The sequence below is a fragment of the Podarcis vaucheri genome (assembly GCF_965113315.1).
Source record: "Podarcis vaucheri genome assembly, chromosome: 1".
NCBI classification, from domain to species: domain Eukaryota; kingdom Metazoa; phylum Chordata; class Lepidosauria; order Squamata; family Lacertidae; genus Podarcis; species Podarcis vaucheri.
Window position 1 is genome coordinate 118,670,916 of NC_138759.1, and position 22,446 is coordinate 118,693,361.

The 22,446-nt window shown below is 42.4% G+C and overlaps 1 protein-coding gene across 4 annotated transcripts in view; it reads left to right on the forward strand.

Moving 5' to 3' along the window:
• The window catches only part of LNPK (lunapark, ER junction formation factor), a 42,279-nt gene that overhangs the window by 14,048 nt on the left and 5,785 nt on the right, over nt 1-22,446 (forward strand). For all 4 annotated transcript variants that reach the window (XM_082201489.1, XM_082201487.1, XM_082201486.1 and 1 more), the window contains 6 exons: nt 572-630; nt 4,071-4,111; nt 13,338-13,421; nt 13,502-13,553; nt 16,339-16,563; nt 21,153-21,258. In XM_082201489.1, the coding sequence (XP_082057615.1) occupies nt 572-630; nt 4,071-4,111; nt 13,338-13,421; nt 13,502-13,553; nt 16,339-16,563; nt 21,153-21,258 (567 nt within the window). The remainder of the gene's footprint in view (nt 1-571; nt 631-4,070; nt 4,112-13,337; nt 13,422-13,501; nt 13,554-16,338; nt 16,564-21,152; nt 21,259-22,446) is intronic.

Here is a 22,446-nt window from a genome sequence, read left to right on the forward strand (position 1 = left end):
TCTCCTCTCTTAAGGATTCTCAGACTCCTGGTTTTGGGAGGACTTCAACATTCATGCCAATGCGGTTGGCGTTGGGATGGCTCAGGACTTTATGACGGCCATGACAACCATGGGGATGTCTCAACATGTCATTGGCCTAACGCATGTGACAGGCCACACTCTGGACCTTGTTTTCACAACTGGGAAGGAACTAGGGTTTTCTGAAAGTGATCTGAAAGTCTAGACAGTATAAATGTCCAAGTTGGGGCATGTGCATGTTTGGATCACTGTTATCATTCACATACTCACTTTGCACTCAAGGGATTCTATTTTGCAATCTAAACGCTCTTTCTTTTAAACACTTTTAAAACAATCCATGTAAGGAACTCATTCTGCTAATATTAAATGAGGTTTCTGTGAAGCAAGCTGATTTGTCCCTAGTTGCTTTTTGAGACTAGCATTAATTGTGAAGTTTTAGATTAAGTTATGTTAAAGTCTGCTGACGAAGTTAAATCCATCTATAGTGAAGAATGGCACATTCAGTTTCCTTTTGCCTAGATTTTAATAGTGGAAATTCTTTCTTTCCCCACAGAATTTGGTCCATAAGAACACTCCTCATTTTCTTCTTTTCTAAAAGAACAGAAAGAAACAGTAAGTGTATTTTCCTTATCCAGCCCCCACCCCCAAATTGTGTTAGCCTAAGCATGGGACTGTATAGATACAATTACATAACCTATAGTTGTCTCGTGTTAAAATACCTTGTGGATGGTTTTGTAGGTGAGATTTATGAATGAGTTTCTTTTAAGACTTCAGGAAATCTACTCAACCTTATAGCCAGCTATTAAATGGAAAATGAATATAAAATGTTTTGAAGATGAATGGATTAATTGTTAGGTACTTAAATGTGTCTGAAAGCTGAATAGCAAAGGATATTTAAATACACTTATCTTGCTATATTAATAGAAAGTAATTATGACTAATTTATCTTTTGGTAAATTCACAGTATTTTAGATACTCGTGTACCCAATATACATCAAAGTATCACTGGAATTAAGGAAGTATGTGTTTGTTCTAAGTTATGAAGCAGCCATTGTGGTCTAATGGTTATTAGAACGTTGGACTGGAGAACTGGAGAAATATATGCTCAGACACTATTTCTGAGTGTAACCTATCTCAGGATTGTTGTGAAGCTAATATGGTGAGAGGAATGGGAACCAACTTCATTTTGGAAGGAAGTTGAGATGTATAATAATAACAATAGCAACAACAATATGGATTCAATCTGAAGTTGGATGCAGCCTTAGCAGGACTGTCCTAGGTTAACCTACTGAAGACCCTTTTCTTCCCTTGGTTATTAAAGAGTGCCCGGTTTTGTTGTCCTCACTTGCATGACAATTGTGCCCGCAGAAAGGGTCTGGTTTAGAATCCCATGAGCTACTGTTAAACGTGATTCAGTTCTCCAAGAACCTGATAAAAGATATTTAATCTTATACTTAGTCTTTGTTGGTCTATGACTGATAAAATTCTTTTAAAAGGTGAGTTAGAACTCAGGTGGTGGAATTGACTCTCAAAGGCTGTATTGATGTCATGACAGCAATGCAGGTTAAAAAATTAATTGCATCTTCCTCTCTTTATTTTGCTACTTTTAAGTTCTGCTCATTCATGAATTTTGCCCAAAACGTAGGGTTACTATGGCACCAAAGAACTTGCTGTTGCTTCTGCATGGACAGTTGTGATTGGAGCAGTGACTTTTCATTACAGATGTTGCTTCTTCCTTTCTCATTTAAATGATTTTTTTAAAAAAGGAAAATGGCAGAAGAAATCTTTCCTTAGCTAAGGCAAATCTACCTGGAGGTAATGTGGACTGAGCCCATGGGCTTCCTAGGGAAATGAGAGGAAACCCAGGTTTGAGAGTTATTTCTTATGCAGCCTCTCTCAAGCTAGTGGCTTGTGGCTGAAATCTGTTGTGCTTTTGCCATATTCACAGTCCATTAGGCGTGAGCATTGTTTGCAACATAAGTGACTGTAAAAGTCACTTGTTCACTTCTGTTATGCCTTTCTTCCTTGGATCTTAAAAATGCAACAACCCAGTGAGAGTGATTTTACCCAAGGCCAGTTAGCAAGCTTCACCGTGAAGATGCCAACCTGGTTTTTCCAGTTTCATGCAACATCCAGTCCCTTTGTTGCTTTAGCTCTCTCTATTTCCAAACAGCCCAGAACCTTGTTTGAATTATTTATAATAGCCTTTGCCTGTCTGGTACTCTCCAGATGTTTTGGACAGTAAGTCCCATCAGCCACCACCACATGTAGTCCAGAACATTTGGAGGATGCCAAGTTGGCAAAGGCTGGTTTATAACAAACCTGTTACATTTCACAGTTTGATGCCCTTCGCAAGACGTTTCTCTGTTCATTACTGCATCTTGACACATTCCTTTCTGCTTAAACCCTTAAAAGCCAACTGCTCCACAAACTCTGTAGGTGTGCTAGGCCCCTTACAGAATTAATACAGGCCCTCACTAGAGGGCTTGCAACAGATCTGTTTTACTACTACAGTGGTGCCTCGCAAGACGAAATTAATTCGTTCCGCAAGTCTCTTCGTCTTGCGAGTTTTTCGTCTTGCGATGCACGGTTTCCCATAGGAATGCATTGAAAATCGATTAATGCGTTCCTAGGGAAACCACCTTCAGACCAGGTCCGGGGACAGTCTGTCCCCGGACCTCTTCTGAAGGCTGGGGGGGACGGGACAAGGGCTTTTCTTCCCACCCCCAGCATTTTAAAAAACCCCGGGACAGCGGAGGACCACTGTACTTTGATAGTGGCTTCCCACATTGAGTCTATTGAGTTTGAAAATGGAATAGTGTTAACTTAATGAAAAATCCCACATGCATTTCCATCCCCGCCCCCAAAGAGGTTTAGCAAAGTGTTAAAACTGCATTTTTATAGTGTTTCTTTTCTTATATCTCAGTAGAATGGCTTTCCGACTAGAAATAACTTGTTTAGGCAAAAAGAGATTTTATTAATTGTGAATTTCTGATAATGCACACTAATTCTGGGGGTGACATTTAACAGTTTATATTGAGAAGCTTATTTTTATTTTCGTATTTTATTTACGAAATTTATATACTGCCTGCCATCAAATGATCATGGCTGTGTGCAGTATAAAAACACAAAAATATATAACATAATAACAGACAAAACAACACACACACACCCTAGTCTAAAAGGCCATAGATTAATTTGCTAAAGGCCTGTGAGAAGAGGAATGTTATTGCCTGGTAGCTAAAGCTATGTAGTGAAGGCACCAGGTGAGTCTACCTGGGAAGAGCATTCCATGAATGGGAAACTGCCACAGAAAAGGCCCATTCTCATGTTGACACGCTCTGGACATCTCATGGAGGAAGAAGGGCCTTGGATGATGATTTCAGGGTCTGGGTCAGTTCATATAGAGAGAGGTGGTTCTTGAGGTATTGCAGTCCTGAGCCATTTAAGATTTTATAGATCAAAACCAACACTTTGAATTGGGCTTGGAAACTAGTTGACAGCCAGTGCATTTGGGCCAGGATTGGTGTTATATGCTCAACATCCTGCCCTGGTGAGCAGCCTTGTCACTGAATTCTGCACCAACTGAAATTTCCACACCATCTTCAGAGGTAGCCCCATGTTTAATATGTATAACTCATTGCAAAACTCTTACTTAACCTTCAGCCAAATTCACATCTTTATTAAGTGGCATGCCTTCATCCACAGCTTCACATCAATATTTTTGCCTTTTTTATTGAAGTTCTTATGATGGGTCAAAACAATTTTAGTTCTAATAGCAGCTTGATTGATAAAGTGTTACATAAAAAGGGTTCATAATTCACCACATTCAGTTGCAGTAAAAATGGTAAACTGCTTGTGAATGATGATGCATCTTTAAAAACTCTTCCATTAATTAACCAAGAGACGGGGGGTTTGCTAATGTTATACTCGAATGCTGGCCAACATATTGTATTCAAATTCAGAGTATGAATGTTTTTATTTATTGCATATGCATGCATATTTGACATGTCACCTTGGTATTAAATATTGATTTAAATCTTCTTCTTTAGATGAAGCTTTAGAAGTTTTAAAAGCCGAGAAGAAAAAAATAGTAAGTGTGTATATTTATAAAGACGGCTTGGCAAAATCTTACCTGTAATATCTCGTCAAATAAACTGTATAAGTTAACAGGATTCGATTGGGCTGAATGGATGAAATCCAATTTTGTGTGAGTGCCTCCCCCCCTCACAATGAGATTTCCTTCAGATCTCAAGAGCAGATTTGGGGGGCATGGAGGCTGGAAGGGGTAGGATAAGAAGCGGTTGGGTTCTGCTCTGCGAACAGAAGTCAAGTGCCAGATACCCTACCCACCCCCTTTGCTGGGTGTGCAATAGTTGGGCTCAAAATATGGCAGATAGGCACTTTCTGTTTTGCAGTGTTTATCATGCAGTTTTACAGATACAGTGGTGCCTCGCAAGACGAAAAGAATCTGTTCTGTGATTCTCTTCGTCTAGCGGTTTTTTCGTCTTGCGAAGCAAGCCCATTGACGGATTAGCGGATTAGCGCTATTAGCGGCTTTTAGAGGCTTATCTGCTGATCGGATCAGCTGATAAGCGGCTTAGCGGCTTAGAAAAAGGGGGGGGGAGGAAAAAAAACCAGCAGGAATTCGCAAGACATTGTCGTCTTGCGAAGCAAGCCCATAGGAAATTCGTTTTGCGAAGCACCTCCAAAACGGAAAACACTAGCGAGTTTTCCGTCTTGCGAGGCATTCGTCTTGCGGGGCACCACTGTACCTGTTTTTTAAAGGTAAAATAATATGAACATGGCTAGGACTGTATTGTGCAGGTCCTGAACTGAATACTAACAAAGTAGAAATGCTTTGTGTTCAATCAGAAACTTTGCTTTTTGCTACACCACTTTTTTGATGTAGAAAAGGAGAAAAATAACAGTAGCGGAATTAATTCACACACCCACACAAAGCTGCATGTAGAATTAAAACTAAGAATCCAAGCTAGCCAGCAACCCTATGTCTTGGGTCCTCTTAAAAATGGATCCAGGTAAAGATTGTCACAGTGGCTTCAAGTAATGCAGCAATCACCTCTTTTATTATTCAGTCATATATGCAGTTTTAAAATCACTACATCCCACCAGCTACCCACTCCTCGGAAAACTTTTCAGTATATGAACAACAATGGAAGGGCACCTTGAACTTCAGGTCAGGTACCAGCAAACCTGTAGATTTTAGTCAAATCTTTTCGGTTGAACTGTTTGGTCATCTCAGTCATATCCCTAAGCCATATCCAACATTTTAACCTGTTAACAAATGTTGCTCTTTTAGTGTATATCAGGGTTAAGTCAACATGCCCTCCAAATGTTGTTTGGCTCCCAACAACGTTAGCCTTAGCTATCATGGGCAACGATCCGGGATGATGGGAGTTGTAGACTAGCAACATCTGGAGGCACCATGTTGACGGCTCTTGCTTCAAACTATTGGAGGAAGCAAATTAGTTGGAGTTTGCAATTCATTCTACTGGAGGTTTGCGTTAAGAGACTGGAGAGGAGGGCGTGGCCAAGCACTTCTCGCTCCCAGTCCATTAATCTTTGTAAGTCTTGGACACCATTAATAAGCTGTTCCAATAGCAGAAGTTATTTTTTATGTATTTGCAGAGAATTTCTAGAGCACTTAATAATAGAAAAAATCCTAAACAGTGCATTGATACTTTGACTGTATTTTTATTTGGTTGATCATTCACAGACTTATTAATTCTTACTAGTAGTAGGTGGAATGATGTAGGCTGTTGGATGCCAGAATTAATGTTTAATCAGGGACTTTAAAATAAGTTTTAATCTTGATTTACATAGGCCTTTCTGCAAATCTGATGCTGCTTAAAGATAATATGCCCCTAGGTAGATCAGGGCAGAAATATGAAAACGTATTAGTAAATGGGAGGTGGTGCTGTCAGCTTCAGGAAGGAATGCCTGGAGAACACATATTTGCACATCTGCTCACTTGTTAGAGCTAAATATGTACATATTTGTTAAGGGCACACCACTTAATCTTAGAGGCTGTAGTTTTTAAGGGTGCTGAATGTTAGGAGACCCTTATTTCTCTCAGAGAGCTACAATTTTCAGAGTTGTTCAACAGTCGTTCATTTCCCCAGGAAGTCTGGGCATTGCAGCTCTCCGATGGGAATAAGAGTCTCAACCACTCTCAGTACCCTTAACAAACTGCAGTGGTACCTCGGGTTACATACGCTTCAGGTTACAGTCGCTTCAGGTTACAGACTCCGCTAACCCAGAAATATTACCTCGGGTTAAGAACTTTGCTTCAGGATGAGAACAGAAATCGTGCTCCGGCGGCGCGGCGGCGGCAGGAGGCCCCATTAGCTAAAGTGGTGCTTCAGGTTAAGAACAGTTTCAGGTTAAGAACGGAACTACGGAATGAATTAAGTACTTAACCAGAGGTACCACTGTATATGCAAGGTTGGGAAACCCTGTACCCAGAGAGATTGGTTGGAGGAGTTCAAGGCCTTGTCAGAGATACAATTCTCCACATGATGGCTCCCAAATGGGAGCAGGGTGGCTGAGTGCCACTGTTGGTGCAATCCAGTAGCTGTTGGAATACAACTCCCATCATTCCTTTCCATTGACTATGCTGGCTGGGGCTGATGGGCATCTGAGTCCTAAACAGCCAGGTTGGGCAAGGCTGTTGTAACAGAACCTTTCGTGGCGTGTCCCTGAGAAATAAATTTCGTGGGAACACACAAAACCCTGCTGGGTCAGCTTGTTCAGGTGAGATGCTTCCATGGCACATGTCAAATTGATTGAGGGAATCTTAATGGAATGAGGTGGGTAGGTAAATACAGGCTTTCCTTACAGTTGTGACTTCTGATTGTGTGGCCTTTAAAAGGGATTAGAAAAAAGCAGCTAGGTTAGTCTTCGATAAAGGGTTTTGAAAGGGCAAAAATGTTTTGTGGAAATGTTCTCCGTAACTTATAAGAATAAGAACCTATGTAAAAAGGTCAAGGGAAATACGGTTTGTGAGCCAATGAATTTTCTATGACCTTTCTTATGTAAGTTTAGCTTTCAAGTAGCACTTGCGTCTTCCACATGCTAGTTAGTTACTTGTGCCAAATATTTTCCTCTGCCAATAAATATTATACAACTTTTGCCCAGAGATTGTTGAGGGCAGCAGCAGGTGGTGTGCCATGAATGTCCATTGCTCATTTTGTGGGGATGGAATTGTGTACACCCTTAGAATTATTTTACTCTGTTGCTCCCCCACAAATCCTTTCTTCAGTACTGTTCAAGCAAATAGTGACAGCCATCTGCTTGGCAACATATATGGTCAAGGCAAGGGCACCGAGCACATTTATTTATTTAACAAAATTTCAAAACAACTAGTTTATTTAAAACAACAACTCTTAAGCAGTTTACAAGTACATGATCAGATGTGGATTTTTAAATGTGTGCATTTCGGGAAATAAGAAATCTACTTAAAGAAGCAATTTAAGCTAAATAAGTGCTAAAAAAGGAAAGTGAGTACTCTTCTAACTCCCTCCTTCAGCTTTATGTACTTTTAAAGGGTGAAGAAGGTAACCATTCTCACCACCTCATGACTAAGGGGGACACTGAGTAGGCAGGCTTCATGGATGCCAGGGGAAGACTTCAAATGCTGCCGCATTGGCAGCTGTTACTGTAATGGGTCTCTGGATTTATGTAAGTTGTGTATCATTTAGATAGTGGCTTCATTCTCTGCTTTACTGGCATGACAAAGAAATAGAAGCCCATTCGGGCAATGCACTTCTACACAGGTCCCAAAAGAGCTACATTGGCTCCTAGTACATTTCCAAGCACGATTAAAAGTTTTGGTACTGACCTTTAAAGCCCTAAACGGCTTCAGCCCTGTATACCTAATGCAGTGTTTCCCAACCTTTTTTGGGCAAAGGCACACTTGTTTCATGAAAAAAATCTCGAGGCACACCACCATTACAGCCCCGTGACGTCAGCGCGCAGCGTCACGCCGGGAGGGACATGAATAGCTAGCAAATTACATAATCACCTCCTTGAGGGCTGGCTCATCTTCTCCGAAGGACAGACTCACACCATAGCCAAGACGAGGGGGGAAAACCTCAGCATGCACAGTCATGCACATGTGGGGGCTAAATGAGGACAAAGACCGGGCAGAGAGCAGAGTTCAAATCACCCCACCTGGCCAGGACAATCCCTGGGTGCTCCCTTGGGCCACTCGCCTGACCCACCTCGCAGGGCTGTTGTTGCGAGGATAACACGGGGAGAACCACGCACGCCCCCGGGAGCTCCTTGGAGGAGAAAGCAGGCGATGAATGCAATGCACGAAATATATGAGAGGCGACCAGGTTTTGCAGGTGAGGGGCCCCCGCCAGCCTCCGCTTCCAACACCCGGCGCAACGACGCCGAAGTTTCCGCTTGGCTCGGGGAGCAGCGCTGCTCCCCCCCGGCTCCCCTTTGCCCTCCCGGCTCTCTCTGCCGCCCACTGGGGACCCCCCTCACCTGCCAAGTCCGGAGCGCCGGTGGAAGTTGCATGCATGCATGCAGGGCGCCGCGTTGCCATTGCATTGCACTGCACTCCATGCAACGCCTGCACGCATGCATTGCCTTGCATGCCCGCCAAGGGGTCTCCCCGCGGTCCGATGCGTCCCCTCCGGCGCGGATGCAGCATTGCAAAAATAACACACACACCCCCGACGCAGCCCTACCTGGGGGGCAGCCTCCGCCTCCGCCGCTCCGCCTCCGCGGGGATCCCCGGGCTCCATCCTGCCACCCGATCTCCGCGGGGGCGCAGGCAGGCTGCGTGGGGTCTGCGCGGAAGAGCCCCTGCCCGCCCGGCCGCCGCCGCTGCGCTCATTCCATGGCCGGGAGAAGAGCGCTTCAAACAAAACGCCCGGCCTGCCAGGCCACGCTGGGAAACGTAGTTCGCGCACCCCGCGCGGGCGCGGAGCCCAAGGGCGAGGGGACTACGGATCCCGGCAGCCCCCGCGCCGGGGACGGAGGGGGAGAGGCCGGGTGCAGGGATGGAGGGACGGGTGGGCGAGCGAGTGAGTGAGTGGCAGCCGCCAAGCCTTGGCCGAGAGCCAGGAAGGGCCTCCCCGGAGGAGGAGGAGGAGGGAGGCGCAGAGCGGGAGGGAGGGAGGGAACCCCAGGGGTCATCTAGTGACGGCGCCCCAATCGAAAATTTGACTTTTTTTTTTTAAAAAAAAATCTTTCGAATTTTTTTTTTCCACCGCGGCACACCAGGCAACATCTCGCGGCACACTAGTGTGCCGCGGAACAGTGGTTGGGAAACACTGACCTAATGGAACGTCTCCGCTCCCATTGTTCAGCTCTGACACTGAAATCTCGCCCCGAGGGCCTTCTGGCCGTTCCCTCACTGCAAGAAGTGAAGCTACAGGGAACCAGGCAGAGGGCCTTCTCAGTAGTGGCACCTGCCCTGTGGAACGCCCTCCCATCAGATGTCAAGGAAATAAACAAGTATCCGACTTTTAGAAGACATGTGAAGGCAGCCCTGTTTAGGGAAGTTTTTAATGTTTGATGTTTTAGCGCATTTTTAATATTCTGTTGGGAGCTGGCCTGAGTGGCTGGAGAAACCCAGCTAGATGGGCAGGGTATAAGTAATTTATTATTATTATTATTATTATTATTATTATTATTATTATTATTAGTAGTAGTAGTAGTAGTAACAGCAGTAATGATTGGTGTAGTGTAGCTGTAGCTCAAGTGTAGCTGTAGTGTAGCTGTAGCTCAATGGTAGAGCATCTGTTTTACATTTAGGAGGTCCCAGGTTCAATCCCCAATGTTTTCAGCTGGGACTGGGTAGCTGCCCTGTCTCTAAACCTTGGAGATCCACTGCCAGTCATTGCAGACACTGCAGAGCTGGATGGACCATTGGTCTGACAATGTATCAGGCAGCTTCCTGTGTTACTATCCTGGAGCAGTGATGCCAGCTACAGTGTTGATGATGCTGTTTGGGTCAAGCGTTGGAGGTGCGGATGGAGGCAGTGGAAAATATCCTTCTCCCGTCTCTGACTGCTCTACTTGGCAAGGCAGTTTAGCTACCGAGTGGAATGTGCTTGGTAATGTGAGAGGACACCACTACGCTAGGAGTGATCGCCAAAGAAGAAGACTCCTGTAGCTGCTGTTGCCATCAGTACAGTTGTAGGGATTGGAACAGATCCTTAATTTCTCTAAACCCTTTGGCAGTGGAGATGCTGATTTCAGTTTAGGGCAATGTGAGATGTAATTTTGCTTGGAGTGCTTTAGGCTTTGCCTTTTGTTCGTTTGGGCAGTTAGAAAATGGACTCAAATTTGAATCTAGGTTTGGGAGTGTCGAAAGGTAGCAGGAGAAGAGAGAAGCACAGGTGTGGTAAGGATGTAAATATCAGGGTGGGGAGGTGAGGAGAACGTGCTGAAGAATGAACTGGGTTGGGAGGTGGATGTGGGGCAAGGGGAGGAATGAATAGGGAGGACACAAGAGCCAAACCATAGGAAATCTGCTTCTTAGCCTGCTAACCGGCTCACCAGTCCAGAATAATGTGATTCTAGAGGTGTGTTAAAAAATGCTACTCACTTGGTTTCCTAAGTAGTTAAATATTGCTGCCTAGAATATTTGAAACTTCTTTCAGGCCTAGGAGTCTGAGTGATCTATTCTGAAGCATTCTTTCACTCTCTAATACTTAGAGTATTACTTAGTCGGATATCATCTAGTATTCGTGGCTGAGCAAGCAGATAACTTACCATCAGGTAGATCGTTCTTGAAGGCCTCTTTAGATTATCTTGTGTGTTGCTCTAAGCTGCTACTTTAAATGAATTCAAATCTCCTTGAGCTGCACCCAAGGGTACTAAAGAAGCTTGCAAATGTAATCTCGGAGCCTCTGTCTATAATCTGGTAAATTATGGGAGAACAGATGAGGTCCCCGCACACAACATTTGCTCCATGATTCTTTGAGAGCAAGGCAGTGGAGACCAGTCCATTAGGGCAAACCTCAGTTTGTCCTTAGCCAACCCCCAACCTACCTGCTTTCAGGTTTACAACCAGTCCGGGGAGTGGGCACTGCCTGCCAGTTTCTGACACCTTAGCCTCAATTTTAGCCATGTAAAACTCAGCAAGGGGAAGGATGGGGACAGAATTAGAACTAGTTGGCTCCACCTGCCGTTGTCTCTGGCACCCCCTGCTGCTGGCCTCCATGCATGCCACCCTCAGCCCCAATGGGCACCGCCCTACACTGCGCAAGGGAAAAGGTAGGTCCTTTTTATCTTAAGCTTCTCCGGGGTTGTACTTGCCTGGAAAGCATAGACTAAGGTGTTGGACTTACTGCGACAGCTGTTAATGATCTAAGTGTTCCTGTTTTTTAGTGCTTTTGGCAGTTATTTACACAGATTACATGCACACCCTGAATAGTTACAATGGAGTGATGGTGAAATCAACCTTAACTCTTCTAGAGTGTTAATGCTGTTTTAGTCTGTCTCATTTTCTGTCCAGGTTTCTAGCTCCTAAGTGTCTGCAGCGTAGGGCTGGTGATGCACCTTTTTAGTCTGGGGCGCTTATCTTTTTTGGACCTTTTGTGTTGTGATTTTGCTTTCGTATTATTTTGCTTGCTAATAGATTGATGCCATCTTACTGTATTTTTGTTGCAATACTCTTGTTACCACTTTGGGGGGTGAGGGCTTTGGGCCAAAACGTGGTACATAAATTGTAGTAAATAATCATAACCATTCTTGTTTTAATTTATAATTTGGTCACAACTAATAGGTCATGATTTGTTAATGTTCTTAACATCTGAAAGTAGAGTACAGGTTGTTTACCCGAGCTGGATATGGAATCTCAAGACATGCTAAGGACTAGAAGGGGTTAAACCATTTTTTAAAATTTTGCTTCAGAATTCTCTATGGGGAGTTCTGGTGTCCCTTGTAGTTTTTGATAGTCCTTAATGGATAATGTGGATAAATTTTATTTCTTTCTTTTTAAAGGGTTCTTAGCATTGAGTGTTAGCTGTCAGATAAATGCTTCATTTCTTTGAAAGTCAATTTTATTTATTATCTACTTTTTATATGTGTGTGAGGATATCTTGTGGTGGTATATCATTTCTCTTACGGTGCAGGTGAGCAACTAAAAGTTTTACCTATCCTACACCACAGGGGAACAGTTTGATCGTTCTTGCTCTGTTTAGAGAGAGTCCTGTTTAGCAATGAACGAGGGAAATATAAAACATGCATCTCTTGGCCTTAAAAATGCCAACTATTTATTAAACAAACTGTGTATGTGTGTTTGAGAGAGAGACAGACAGAGACAGAGAGAAGCTACTGTATTAATAGAAGGGTAGGGGAGATTTCTAGCATTGAGAAGAAGAACTTGGAGAAACATAAATCAAAATGTACTGTGAAATGTTTTATATTCCTTGTACATGTTAGTCATCTGTCATAACTTTAGAACACAAATATTCATAGTTAAACTTCTTCTGATGCTGGCTATTAACCGCTAAAATGATATTTTACTAGTGATTACTTTTTTAATTAAGCCCATGTATTAGCTATAAAGCCACTTGAGTGCATTGTAAATAAAATGCAGTAATAATGAAGTGCTTTAATTACAATCCCTAAAGTATGCATAGTACTCGGTAAATTTTTTATTTAAATTCTTAGCATGTTCTATTTTTTCCTGAAAGGCAGTTTGAATCCAGCCATAAAGGCTGGTGCTTTAGCCTTTAAAGCCATTTGAGCAAATTCCATGGCTGCTCTCCCAGTTAGTGAGTTTTCATGGCATTTGCAGCAAGCTAATTGCTTCTGCTAATAAATAATCTAAAATCAATGCTGACAGCAGTTAATTGGCACAGAGACTTTATTCTGTAAAGCACTTGGCTAACGACCTTCTTTAAATTAATAGCATTAAGTGCTATGAGGAAATAAATCTGAGGAATTGCCTGTCATTTGCTTGTCATGTCTAATAACTTCCAATAATGATGGCTGATAGATTTTTGCACATTCCATTATTGAAGTTGGTGCATGTAATTATTCTCCTCATTATATGTAAACAATTAGCAATATTTGGTGTTTCCTTGCAATAAAGCTGTTGAGCACAAGTAGTGCATTAGAGGTTAGAAACGATTTTTAAAGCGAGATTTCATTTCTACTGAACACATTGAAGTGATGTGTGTGTGGTTGTAGTTTTTGCAGGATTTCTTTATCTTAACTTATGCCATTAAAGAAAAGCATTGGGGGTTTCTCCCCTCTAAAGCTTTGGAATTTAAATTCTAAAGTGGCCTATCTTGACCAGTAAAACATTTTTTTAAATTTATTTTTAGCTTGAAGAAGTAATGGAAAAAGAAACTTACAAGGCTGCTAAACTAATCCTTGAAAGGTTTGATCCCGAAGCCAAGAAGGCAAAGGTAGGATCTGATCTCTGTACTAATTTACTACAAAGTGCACCACAGAGCAAAACACTTTGTAATATTATTATAATTGACAGGATGTTGAACCGCCATCTGCTGGAGCATCTGCAGTTCCAAGACCCGGCCAAGGTAATAGCTCTGTAAAAACTGCTGCTTTTCATGAAGAAAACTGTATTTACACCATTTAATTTTCATTCCAAGAGGCTTGGAATATTTCAGAACACAAGCCCACCACAAATGAAATCTCTGTTCCTAAACTGGAATTTAATTTGGGGAAGAGAGGATGGTGCTATCTGATTTTTTAGAAGTTTGTTTAGTAGTAGGCCAACTTCTTGAGCCGATTAGGGCAACGCCGTCCCATCGGCCAGCTCACCAGGATCAGCAGTCATTTGCGGTGAGAGAAGGAAGCACGTAGGAAGACGGCAGGAGGTTGATTCTCTTTCACTAGTAGATGTGGAGGGTCCATGGACATGGTGGGCAGAAATACCCAGAGGTCTTCACATCTGCTTGGGCCTCAGAATGAAGAGCAGGGTGAGTTCAGTGTCTCCTAGCTTGACCTAGTGGCATGTGGGGGCAGCAGGCCTAGTCCATCTTAAGACACCAGCATCACACCCTTGAACTGTGACCAGCCATGCCCTCCAAAGTACAGGAGTACCCATTCATTTGTGGTAGTGGTGACCACTAACAGGATATGGCTTTGCTGTATGATTTCATGTTTTGATTCCAAAACACAATTAATGTGCTTACAGTTCTGGATATCCGCCCCCCCCCCTTCCCGATCAGAATGGTTTGCTTGCTTTTGCAGCAGCAGCACACTTGATCTTCTGGGTCCTTTTGCATCTTTCTTTACTGTAATTAGTCTTTCCGGTTTGGTTTTTGTTCGCATTCGTGAGGATAGGGCCAACTCAGTGAGACAGGAGGCAAAGTAGAAATGAAATAGATACTCTTTTTTTAGAGTGGGAAAGACAGCGTCTCTGGAAAAAAGTTGCTTTTTATACCGTATCTGAAGATTTTGTTGGCTTCATCAACACGTGTGAGAGGTTGCACGTATTTCATTTGAGGGATGGACTATGTGACAGTTTGCAACTGCTTCATATCTATCTTTAACTTTACGCTATGCCATGCACGAGGACTTGCTAGAAGACAGTGAAATTGATTTTACTGCAAAAGGAATTGTATTCTCCCCACCATCACTGGACCAGAAACACAAAGATGTGAGAAACCTGGATTCTCATACAAAATGTATCCCGCAGGCGTTGGAAGACACAATCTTGAAGCACTTGGGATTACAAGTCAGGGAAAGTATGTGCAAAAAGAAGATAGATAAAAATACATATAGTAGTAACATGTATACTGAAAAGGCCCAAAGTATTCACAATTGCAAAGGGCTTTAATGCTGGTGGCTGCTGAGTTGTAGAACTGAAATGAAATGAGCCACTAGATCTAGATATAACAGAAGATATGGGGTGGGTGGGTGTGGAAGTGGGTCAGGGATGGGGGAAATAATGTTGCCTTAGTATTAATATATATTTTTCAGCTGAGTGCATGATTCTCTAGTGAAAGAAAGGGGCTGAGGCTGTTGAGTTGTACTTTGAGTTGTGAAGATCTTCAGGAAAAGAAAGTTCTTAGTTTTGGGCTGTCAAGATTGTCCCACTACGTGTTGTTACCGCTTGACCATGCTGCATGGATAATACTGTTAAAGAGGCCCCTAAGGGATGTAGATAAAGAGCAGTTTCTCAGGTGTTCAGGGCTGAGCTACCTGTTCAAATTAGGTTCTGAAGGCCATAAAAATCACACAGATCCTATGATCATTAGTGTTGTATACCATTCATTGACAGCTGTCATAATCTGCAACCAGTGATGCTTTCTTCAGCTAGGACCTTGCAGGTTATGAAAACCTGAATGAAAACCCTGCATCCAAAATTGAGAGAGTGAATTACAGCTTTTTCAGCAGAAAGGTTCTAGATACAGTGGTGTACACTGAAGCCTGCAAATCTAAATGAGTGGCTAGTCATTAAGAAGTGTGCATGCAATCATTATCTTGGTCTTGTCCTGAATATTTTTCAAGTGGGTTCGTCATTCATGTCTGTTCCCCAGTCACAACCAGCAAAAACTACAGGATCAAGGTCGGATCAGAGCTGCACCATCAGCATATTGATAGCATCTTAAGGTCTACTTCAGTACTCATTACCTATGGCAAATTCCCACAGAGTCAAAGGCAGTTCTATGTATGTGAGAAGGATTTAACAAGACTCACAATTCCCTTTGGGCTTGAACTACTCTTATGATACACAACTCATTCCTAACTAGGTGTCTGTTCTTTTTGCACACCGATTCAACTCTTTCCAACAGAAGCCTAGCCATGAACCAGTGAAAGTGGTGCATGCAAACACCCACCCCATTGCATATTTTCCTATTGGAAAATGCAAATCTTAATAAATTGTAATGTAGTATAAAGGAACAAAATGGTGTGGGACTTGTGCAAAAGAACTGTGGTTCTTAATAGCCTGAGAATGACTGAATGGTGTGATAATGCTTGAAAAATTAATAAGTGGCCTCGAGGTCATTTTGTTTACGTTCTAATATAATTTAATTTGTTTACATTCTAATCTAGATTAACTGGTCCTTTATGCTAGTTAGAGAATGCTGAGAGACGCAATTAAACTGTTTTATTAATGCCATTCAAGTGAGAGCCACTTCTGAGGGAGTTTAGAAACCAGATGGTAGGCTCAAATTACAAGAAAGGGTCTATTTGAGAACTCGGATCTACGTATTGTTGCACTTCAGCTGGTTTGTGTGCGGACGGGTGGGGGTAGCCTTTACAAATGTTTCCCTTACCTTGGTTAACTTACAGTAACGCCAGCTCTTGAGTCGTTTTGGTACAATAAGCATTAACGTGTGGCTCTTCTGTCAGAACTTCGTCATCGGACCCCAGTGCGAGGCAACGTGTCTCCCCCGACCCCTGCTTCACCAAAACAGGGGTCTCCAAAAGGATCAAGCCCAGCGCCTCCAACTCCTGGCTTGCAGAGAGAGATTTCGGCACCGGGCGGACCTCCTGAGAGATCTGTTACATCACCCTTGCAGCCCAATGTGTTACCAAGACATCCCGGGTCCCGTGCCACTCCAGTGCCTGGAATGGGTAAACAGAGCACTTAATGTTGTTTACAGTTTATATTATTTTCTCTGGTTACCAATAAAACAGGCCATTTTCAGACAGTATGGAAATGGCATTTTGTTTGGAAGTAGAGGAGCCGTTATCTGATTAAGCAGGAGTTCCATATTCAATTAGCCATAACTCTTTACAGCTGGCACCTTATGATACTGAAACCTATTGCCTGAGCTCATTTAACTGTTATGGCTTCTTTGTTTAAATGGTAATAAAACTTTGCAGTATTCTGTAGTCAACAATATAGCATACCTTTTTATGTTCTTGGTTTAGTCAAGCCTCCAGACTTAGATAAATCAGGGATATAAGAAAACACTTTTGGAATTCATTCATGCTTCTTACAAAGCCCTGGACATATTTTTTAACTTTCATTGTGACATTTATTCAAATGCTTATTCTAACCCCTCCCCCAAAAAGTTCACGCTGCAAAGATTAAAACATAAAATATTTAATAACTAAAGAGGTTCCGTATTAGGTAGCAGAGCTTTCTGAAGTAGAAAACTGATGAACGGGGGACAGGGGAGAGTTAACGTCAGTTACCTTGTTGAAACATTTTACTTCTAATTTGTATCTGCTGAAACTCCTAGCTAAACTCAGAAGCACTTTAAACCTTTTTCATTGCTGGATTGATTTTCTGTTTTACAGATGTACTTTTCAGTTCAGTTGTGTATGGGGTGGTAAAAGTCTGTAGTGAGCGAACTCTTAATGGAAAAATTATTCATGTGTGCCCAGTGTGTCATTGTGTGCTTCCTGCTCACTTTCCTTTGCCTCCAAATCTCCTAGGGTTGAAATTACAGATAGGAGGGTCAGATTCTGAGAGAAGGTCGGAGCTGCCTTTTTTACTCAGCTTGTGTCTAATTTGCTGCTTTTCCTTGCATTGAAATGATTACCTATTTGGAATTCCCACTGGAACAGCAAACCCTGGTGTTGTGTTAGGGATGGAGAAAACAAGGGACTTACAACCTTGCAGCAGCCTGATCAATCCTGACCATTGCCATGCTAGTTTAGGTTGAGTTGGAGTTGGAGTCTTGGCTTCCAAGGGAGGAGCAGGCTAGTAGATACAGTGATACAGTGTACCTTGAGTTACAAACGCTTCTCCGCTAACCTGGAAGAGTTACCTCGAGTTGAGAACTTTGCCCCAGGATGAGAACGGAAATCATGTGCCAGCGACGCAGCAGCAGCAAGAGGCCCCATTAGCAAAAGCACGTCTTTAGTTAAGAACAGTTTCAGGTTAAGAACGGACCTCCGGAATGAATTAAGTTTGTAACTAGAGGTACCACTGGACCTTGGTTTTTGAACAGCTTAGTTCTCGAACGTTTTGGCTCCCGGATGCCGCAAACCCAGAAGTGAGTGTTCCGGTTTGCGAACTATTTTTGGAAGCCAAATGTCCAACATGGCTTCCAATGAGTGCAGGAAGCTCTTGCAGCCAATCAGAAGCCGCGCCTTGGTTTTCAAACATTTTCGGAAGTCAAATGGACTTCTGGAATGGATTCCATTCAAAAGCCTAGGTACAACTATGATGCGTGAGAGGGCCTTACTTCACCCTGAATGACCGTATGCATTAATGCTCAGCACAGCAGCTGCATGTAGGACTCTCAGGCAACAGGATGGCTGATAAATTTCTGTGTAGAATCTCTTCACACCTGTCTCCCAAAGTTCAGAAAGGTGTGGATTATGACTACAGTTTTCTATTAAAATTTTGATCCTGCAATGCAGGTTTTTACCAGTCTCATGCAATTTTGAAGGCTATATAGCTTTGGGGAGGAAAAAATAGTATAGCACACTTTGATGCAAGGGCTAGATGTTTGGTTCATTATTCATTTTTAAAACCGTAATTAATAGTGGTTACTTATTTTAATTAAGAGTTATTGGCAAATGTGGCAATTTTTAACCGTAACATGTTAATTAAGAAACAAGTGCCTTCTGTTAATTCAGTTCTGTAGCATACTGTTAAAAGTCATGACAAACTTAGAGGTTTATTATTGTGTCTCTCAGTGTAGTCTTTCAAGTGCAACTTACTCAGAAGTTCCAAGCAACATGATAGAATATAAAAGTCAAGTTTCTTGCTATTCAGATTTCTTCCTGTCTTGTGAGAAACATCAGCCGAAGTGCATATGACTGCACTTAATTATCTTTAAACTGGAAAAGATAATTCATTTTTTCATTACATTATACTTTGTGGAAGAGAATCAATTTAACATGTATTACCACAGAGCTTCCATATGTCTAAAAATTAATAACCAGCAGGTAGTTGAGAGTTTGCCAAGCTTTGCAGAAATGGCCAGTCTGCCCACAATGATTGCTTTTGATGTTCATATTAATTACTCTTGTCCATATCAGCATGAGGAATAAGATGCGTGGTTTGAGAATTGTTAGTGTGCCAAGTAACTGGAGAGGTTCTTGGGGCACATGGTCTTAGGTTTCAGGCTTCTTTAAGATTAGTGAGGCAGCCCTTTTACCATGGGCCCTATGGTTGTTTTGAACTGAGATTGCCTCCAAAGTGTGCATGCTTAATAATACTGAAAATATTTATATGTGACATTGGATTGTTTTGCATGTAATCTTTTTTAAAAATCAGTTTTATTCCAGTCCAAGCCTCTCTTATTTGTAATGGTGTTCCCTTTAAATGTAATTGGTTTAAAGTAATTGTTTAGGTCATGTATTTACTTGTGCAAAATGTATATATGTTCACATCTGAAACCTCCGGGTACAGGGCAGTAAAGTCGTACCTTGGATCCAGAACACCGATGTTTTGGCTCCCGAATGCCGCAAACCTGGAAGTGAGTGTTCCGGTTTGCGAATGTTCTTTGGAACCCAAACATCTTCCGATTGGCTGCAGAGCTTCCTGCAGCCAGTCAGAAGCCGTGCTTTGGTTTCTGAATGTTTTGGAAGTTGAACGGGCTTCCAGAATGAATTGTGTTCGTCTTCCAAGGTACGACTGTATATAAATTCAATTAATAATAATAATATTTGAAATGTCTGATAATTAGGATAGAACTGAAAGCTTAATGAATGTTGTAGTCTCCAACTCACAATTCGGCACACTTTTAAAAGTAGGGTGAGCAATCTGTGGCTACTCCAGTCTTCTATGCTGGCTGGTGTTGATGGTGTCCACCAATAGCTGGAGCATCATATGTCCTATGGTACTGAGAGAATTTGAGCACACAGAATGATATTTTTTGCGGTGGGGGGGGGAGGAGAGAAGGAACACACAAATGTACACATATATAATGTCCACGTGTTCTAAACTTCCTATACAATATGATGATATAGATAGGAACTGCTGGAATGTCTGTCGTAGGTCTGGTTTGCCCTTAATGCTAGACCATGGTTGATTTAACAAACGAACAGGTTAACTGCAAGTTGTCCCACAGGCGATCAAGCAAACCTTAGCTCGTTTCTTCAAAGCTTGGTTTGTTTTCTGGCTGCTCTTGCTTTGCGCCTTTGGTGAGCAATGCGGGTGAGGTGGTCCAATGAACCATGGTTAAGCAAAGGTGCTCTCACATAATGCCACATCATTTAAGGGTTTGTAAGCAAACAACAAACCATGGCTTCATGCTGTAATTTGTTGGCAGTAAGCAAACTATCGTTAAGATGCTGTGCAGCAGGGTTCACACATTGCAAAACGGTGGTTTATGTGAATCAGGCCATAATGATTGAAGGCAGAGAGCCTTCTCTCCTCCCTGTGTGTTTCAGGGACCTCTCCATACAACCATTATGGGCCCTCCATGCCAGGTAGTTTAGGCTGAGAGAGTGGCTAGCCTTAAGGCCACCCATTGAGCTTCATGATGATCATGGATTTGAACCTTGGGTTCCCTTGTTCTAGTCAACATTCCAACCACTGCCCCATGCTAGTTCTCTGTTGCATTAAGAACATCAAAAAGGAATACAATAGTCTCAACAGTGTTCATGCCCCTAGAAAAAGTGTCGGTTGCAATCCTATACAAACTTACCTGGGAGTAAGTCACATTGAATTCTGTGGGACTTACTTGTGAGTAGATGTGTATAGGCTTGTGCTGTGAACTGTGCTCAGTGTAGATAGACACCTGGTTTTGTCTCAAATAACAAATCTAAAATTTGACTAAGGTCCTAAATAGAGGCTAAAAAGTAGGTTTTGCCTGCCCCGTGGTTGGGTTGGAGGGAACCAAAGCACAGGTTATAGATTGCTAAGTGACAAATCCAGTATGTTTCAGGGAATGTGTATATCAGGCAGAACTGAGAGAGTGAGGCATACTTCATTCAGGGGAAAGAAGCTTCAGGGCAATATCATTGCTGTAAACAGCTATCAAGGGAGGCAAAAAACCTTCCAAATCTGTCTTCACAGAAGGTGACAATTTCCCTGTTACATGCGGTATTTTCGTTCGCAAGAAAAATAACCCCGAGGAACTGACATACGGAATTAAATCTGATAATGGGATTGAAATGCAGAGGAATATAATGCTAATTTCTAAGACATGTTAAGGTGCTTTATTCCATTTTGTAACATACAGACTGGACGCAGATGTCCTTATTCCTGGTTAATAAGTCAGTAGGTTGCTCTCAATCCCATTTTGGTCTTCCAGGTCTTCATCCTCCAGGACCTCCGTTGGCAAGGCCTATTCTTCCTCGAGAAAGAGGAGCACTGGATAGAGTTGTTGAATACTTAGTTGGAGATGGTCCACAGAACAGGTTAAACGTTGCTTATTATGTTCAATTCTGAAGTTATAACTCTGAGTTGCTTCTCAGGTTTCCTGCGGTTTCTTCTTTGCATCACTCTGTTAATTGCGGAAACCCAAACCCAGATGGGAGGAGCCCACACTATGGCTTTTCCTCTTGGTAGCATTGCTCCTTCCAGAAAGAGGGGCATGTAATAAACGTGACGCGAAAAGGAGCCCTTACAATGCAATCCTATACATGTCTACTTAGAATTAAGCCCCACCAGGTTCAGTGGAACTTACTTCCATGTGAGCAAGTATAGGATTGTAGCCATACTGTAACTTTCTAATAACTTACGTGAACTCTTGTGCTGGAGCAGTCGTTACTCAGAGAATCTTAATCGCCACACTTGTAATTGGCTGTCAATTAAAGCGCCTTTCTGACAGTTCGTGGAATAAAATCAGTTATAGAGAGCATTTTTTTATTGGAGTAGTTATTTGTAGCTGCTATTGTCATCATTATTATCATTCACCCAACTTTTACCCTCAGGTCCCAGGCATTTAAAAAACAATATTAAAAACTGCTTAAAACAAATCACAAAAATAAGGCGGATCCTAAAAATACGCACCTCAGGTGTCAAAAGCCAGGTTAATACCTTCAGGATTCTCCAGAAGCTGTACCATGAAGGTACCAGATGTAGCTTTGTATGGAGGGAATTTTACAGCTTAGGGGCCACCACTGAGAATGCCTTTCCTGTGCCACAACCACCCTTCTCTAAGGGTGAAGGAACTGCCAGGAGGGCCCTCACTGCTGATCACAGCACCTGAGACAGTCTGTGGGGAAGGAGGTGGTCTTTCAGATATTTGAGTCCTAAGTTGTTTAGGGCTTTTCAGATATTCTGCCTCCTATTTTTTCTTCTTCGATTACTTTGCCTCGTTTTGAATCTAGCCAACTTTACCTAGCTGTGATTTGAATTCAGATTGATGGTGCTTTAAACCAAATAGCCAAAATATTTTGAGTCTGAAGTGGCCGAGTCACAGTGTAGTTAAAAATACTCAGATGGCAGCTTTTAAATTTGCAGTAATGTGATACGTTTGTGAAAATAAATTTATAATAGGGTTACACACTCAGGTGCCTGCATGCAGTGTTAGCCGCCCTGAGCCCGGACTTGGCTGGGGAGGGTGGGGTATAAATATTTATTATTATTATTATTATTATTAT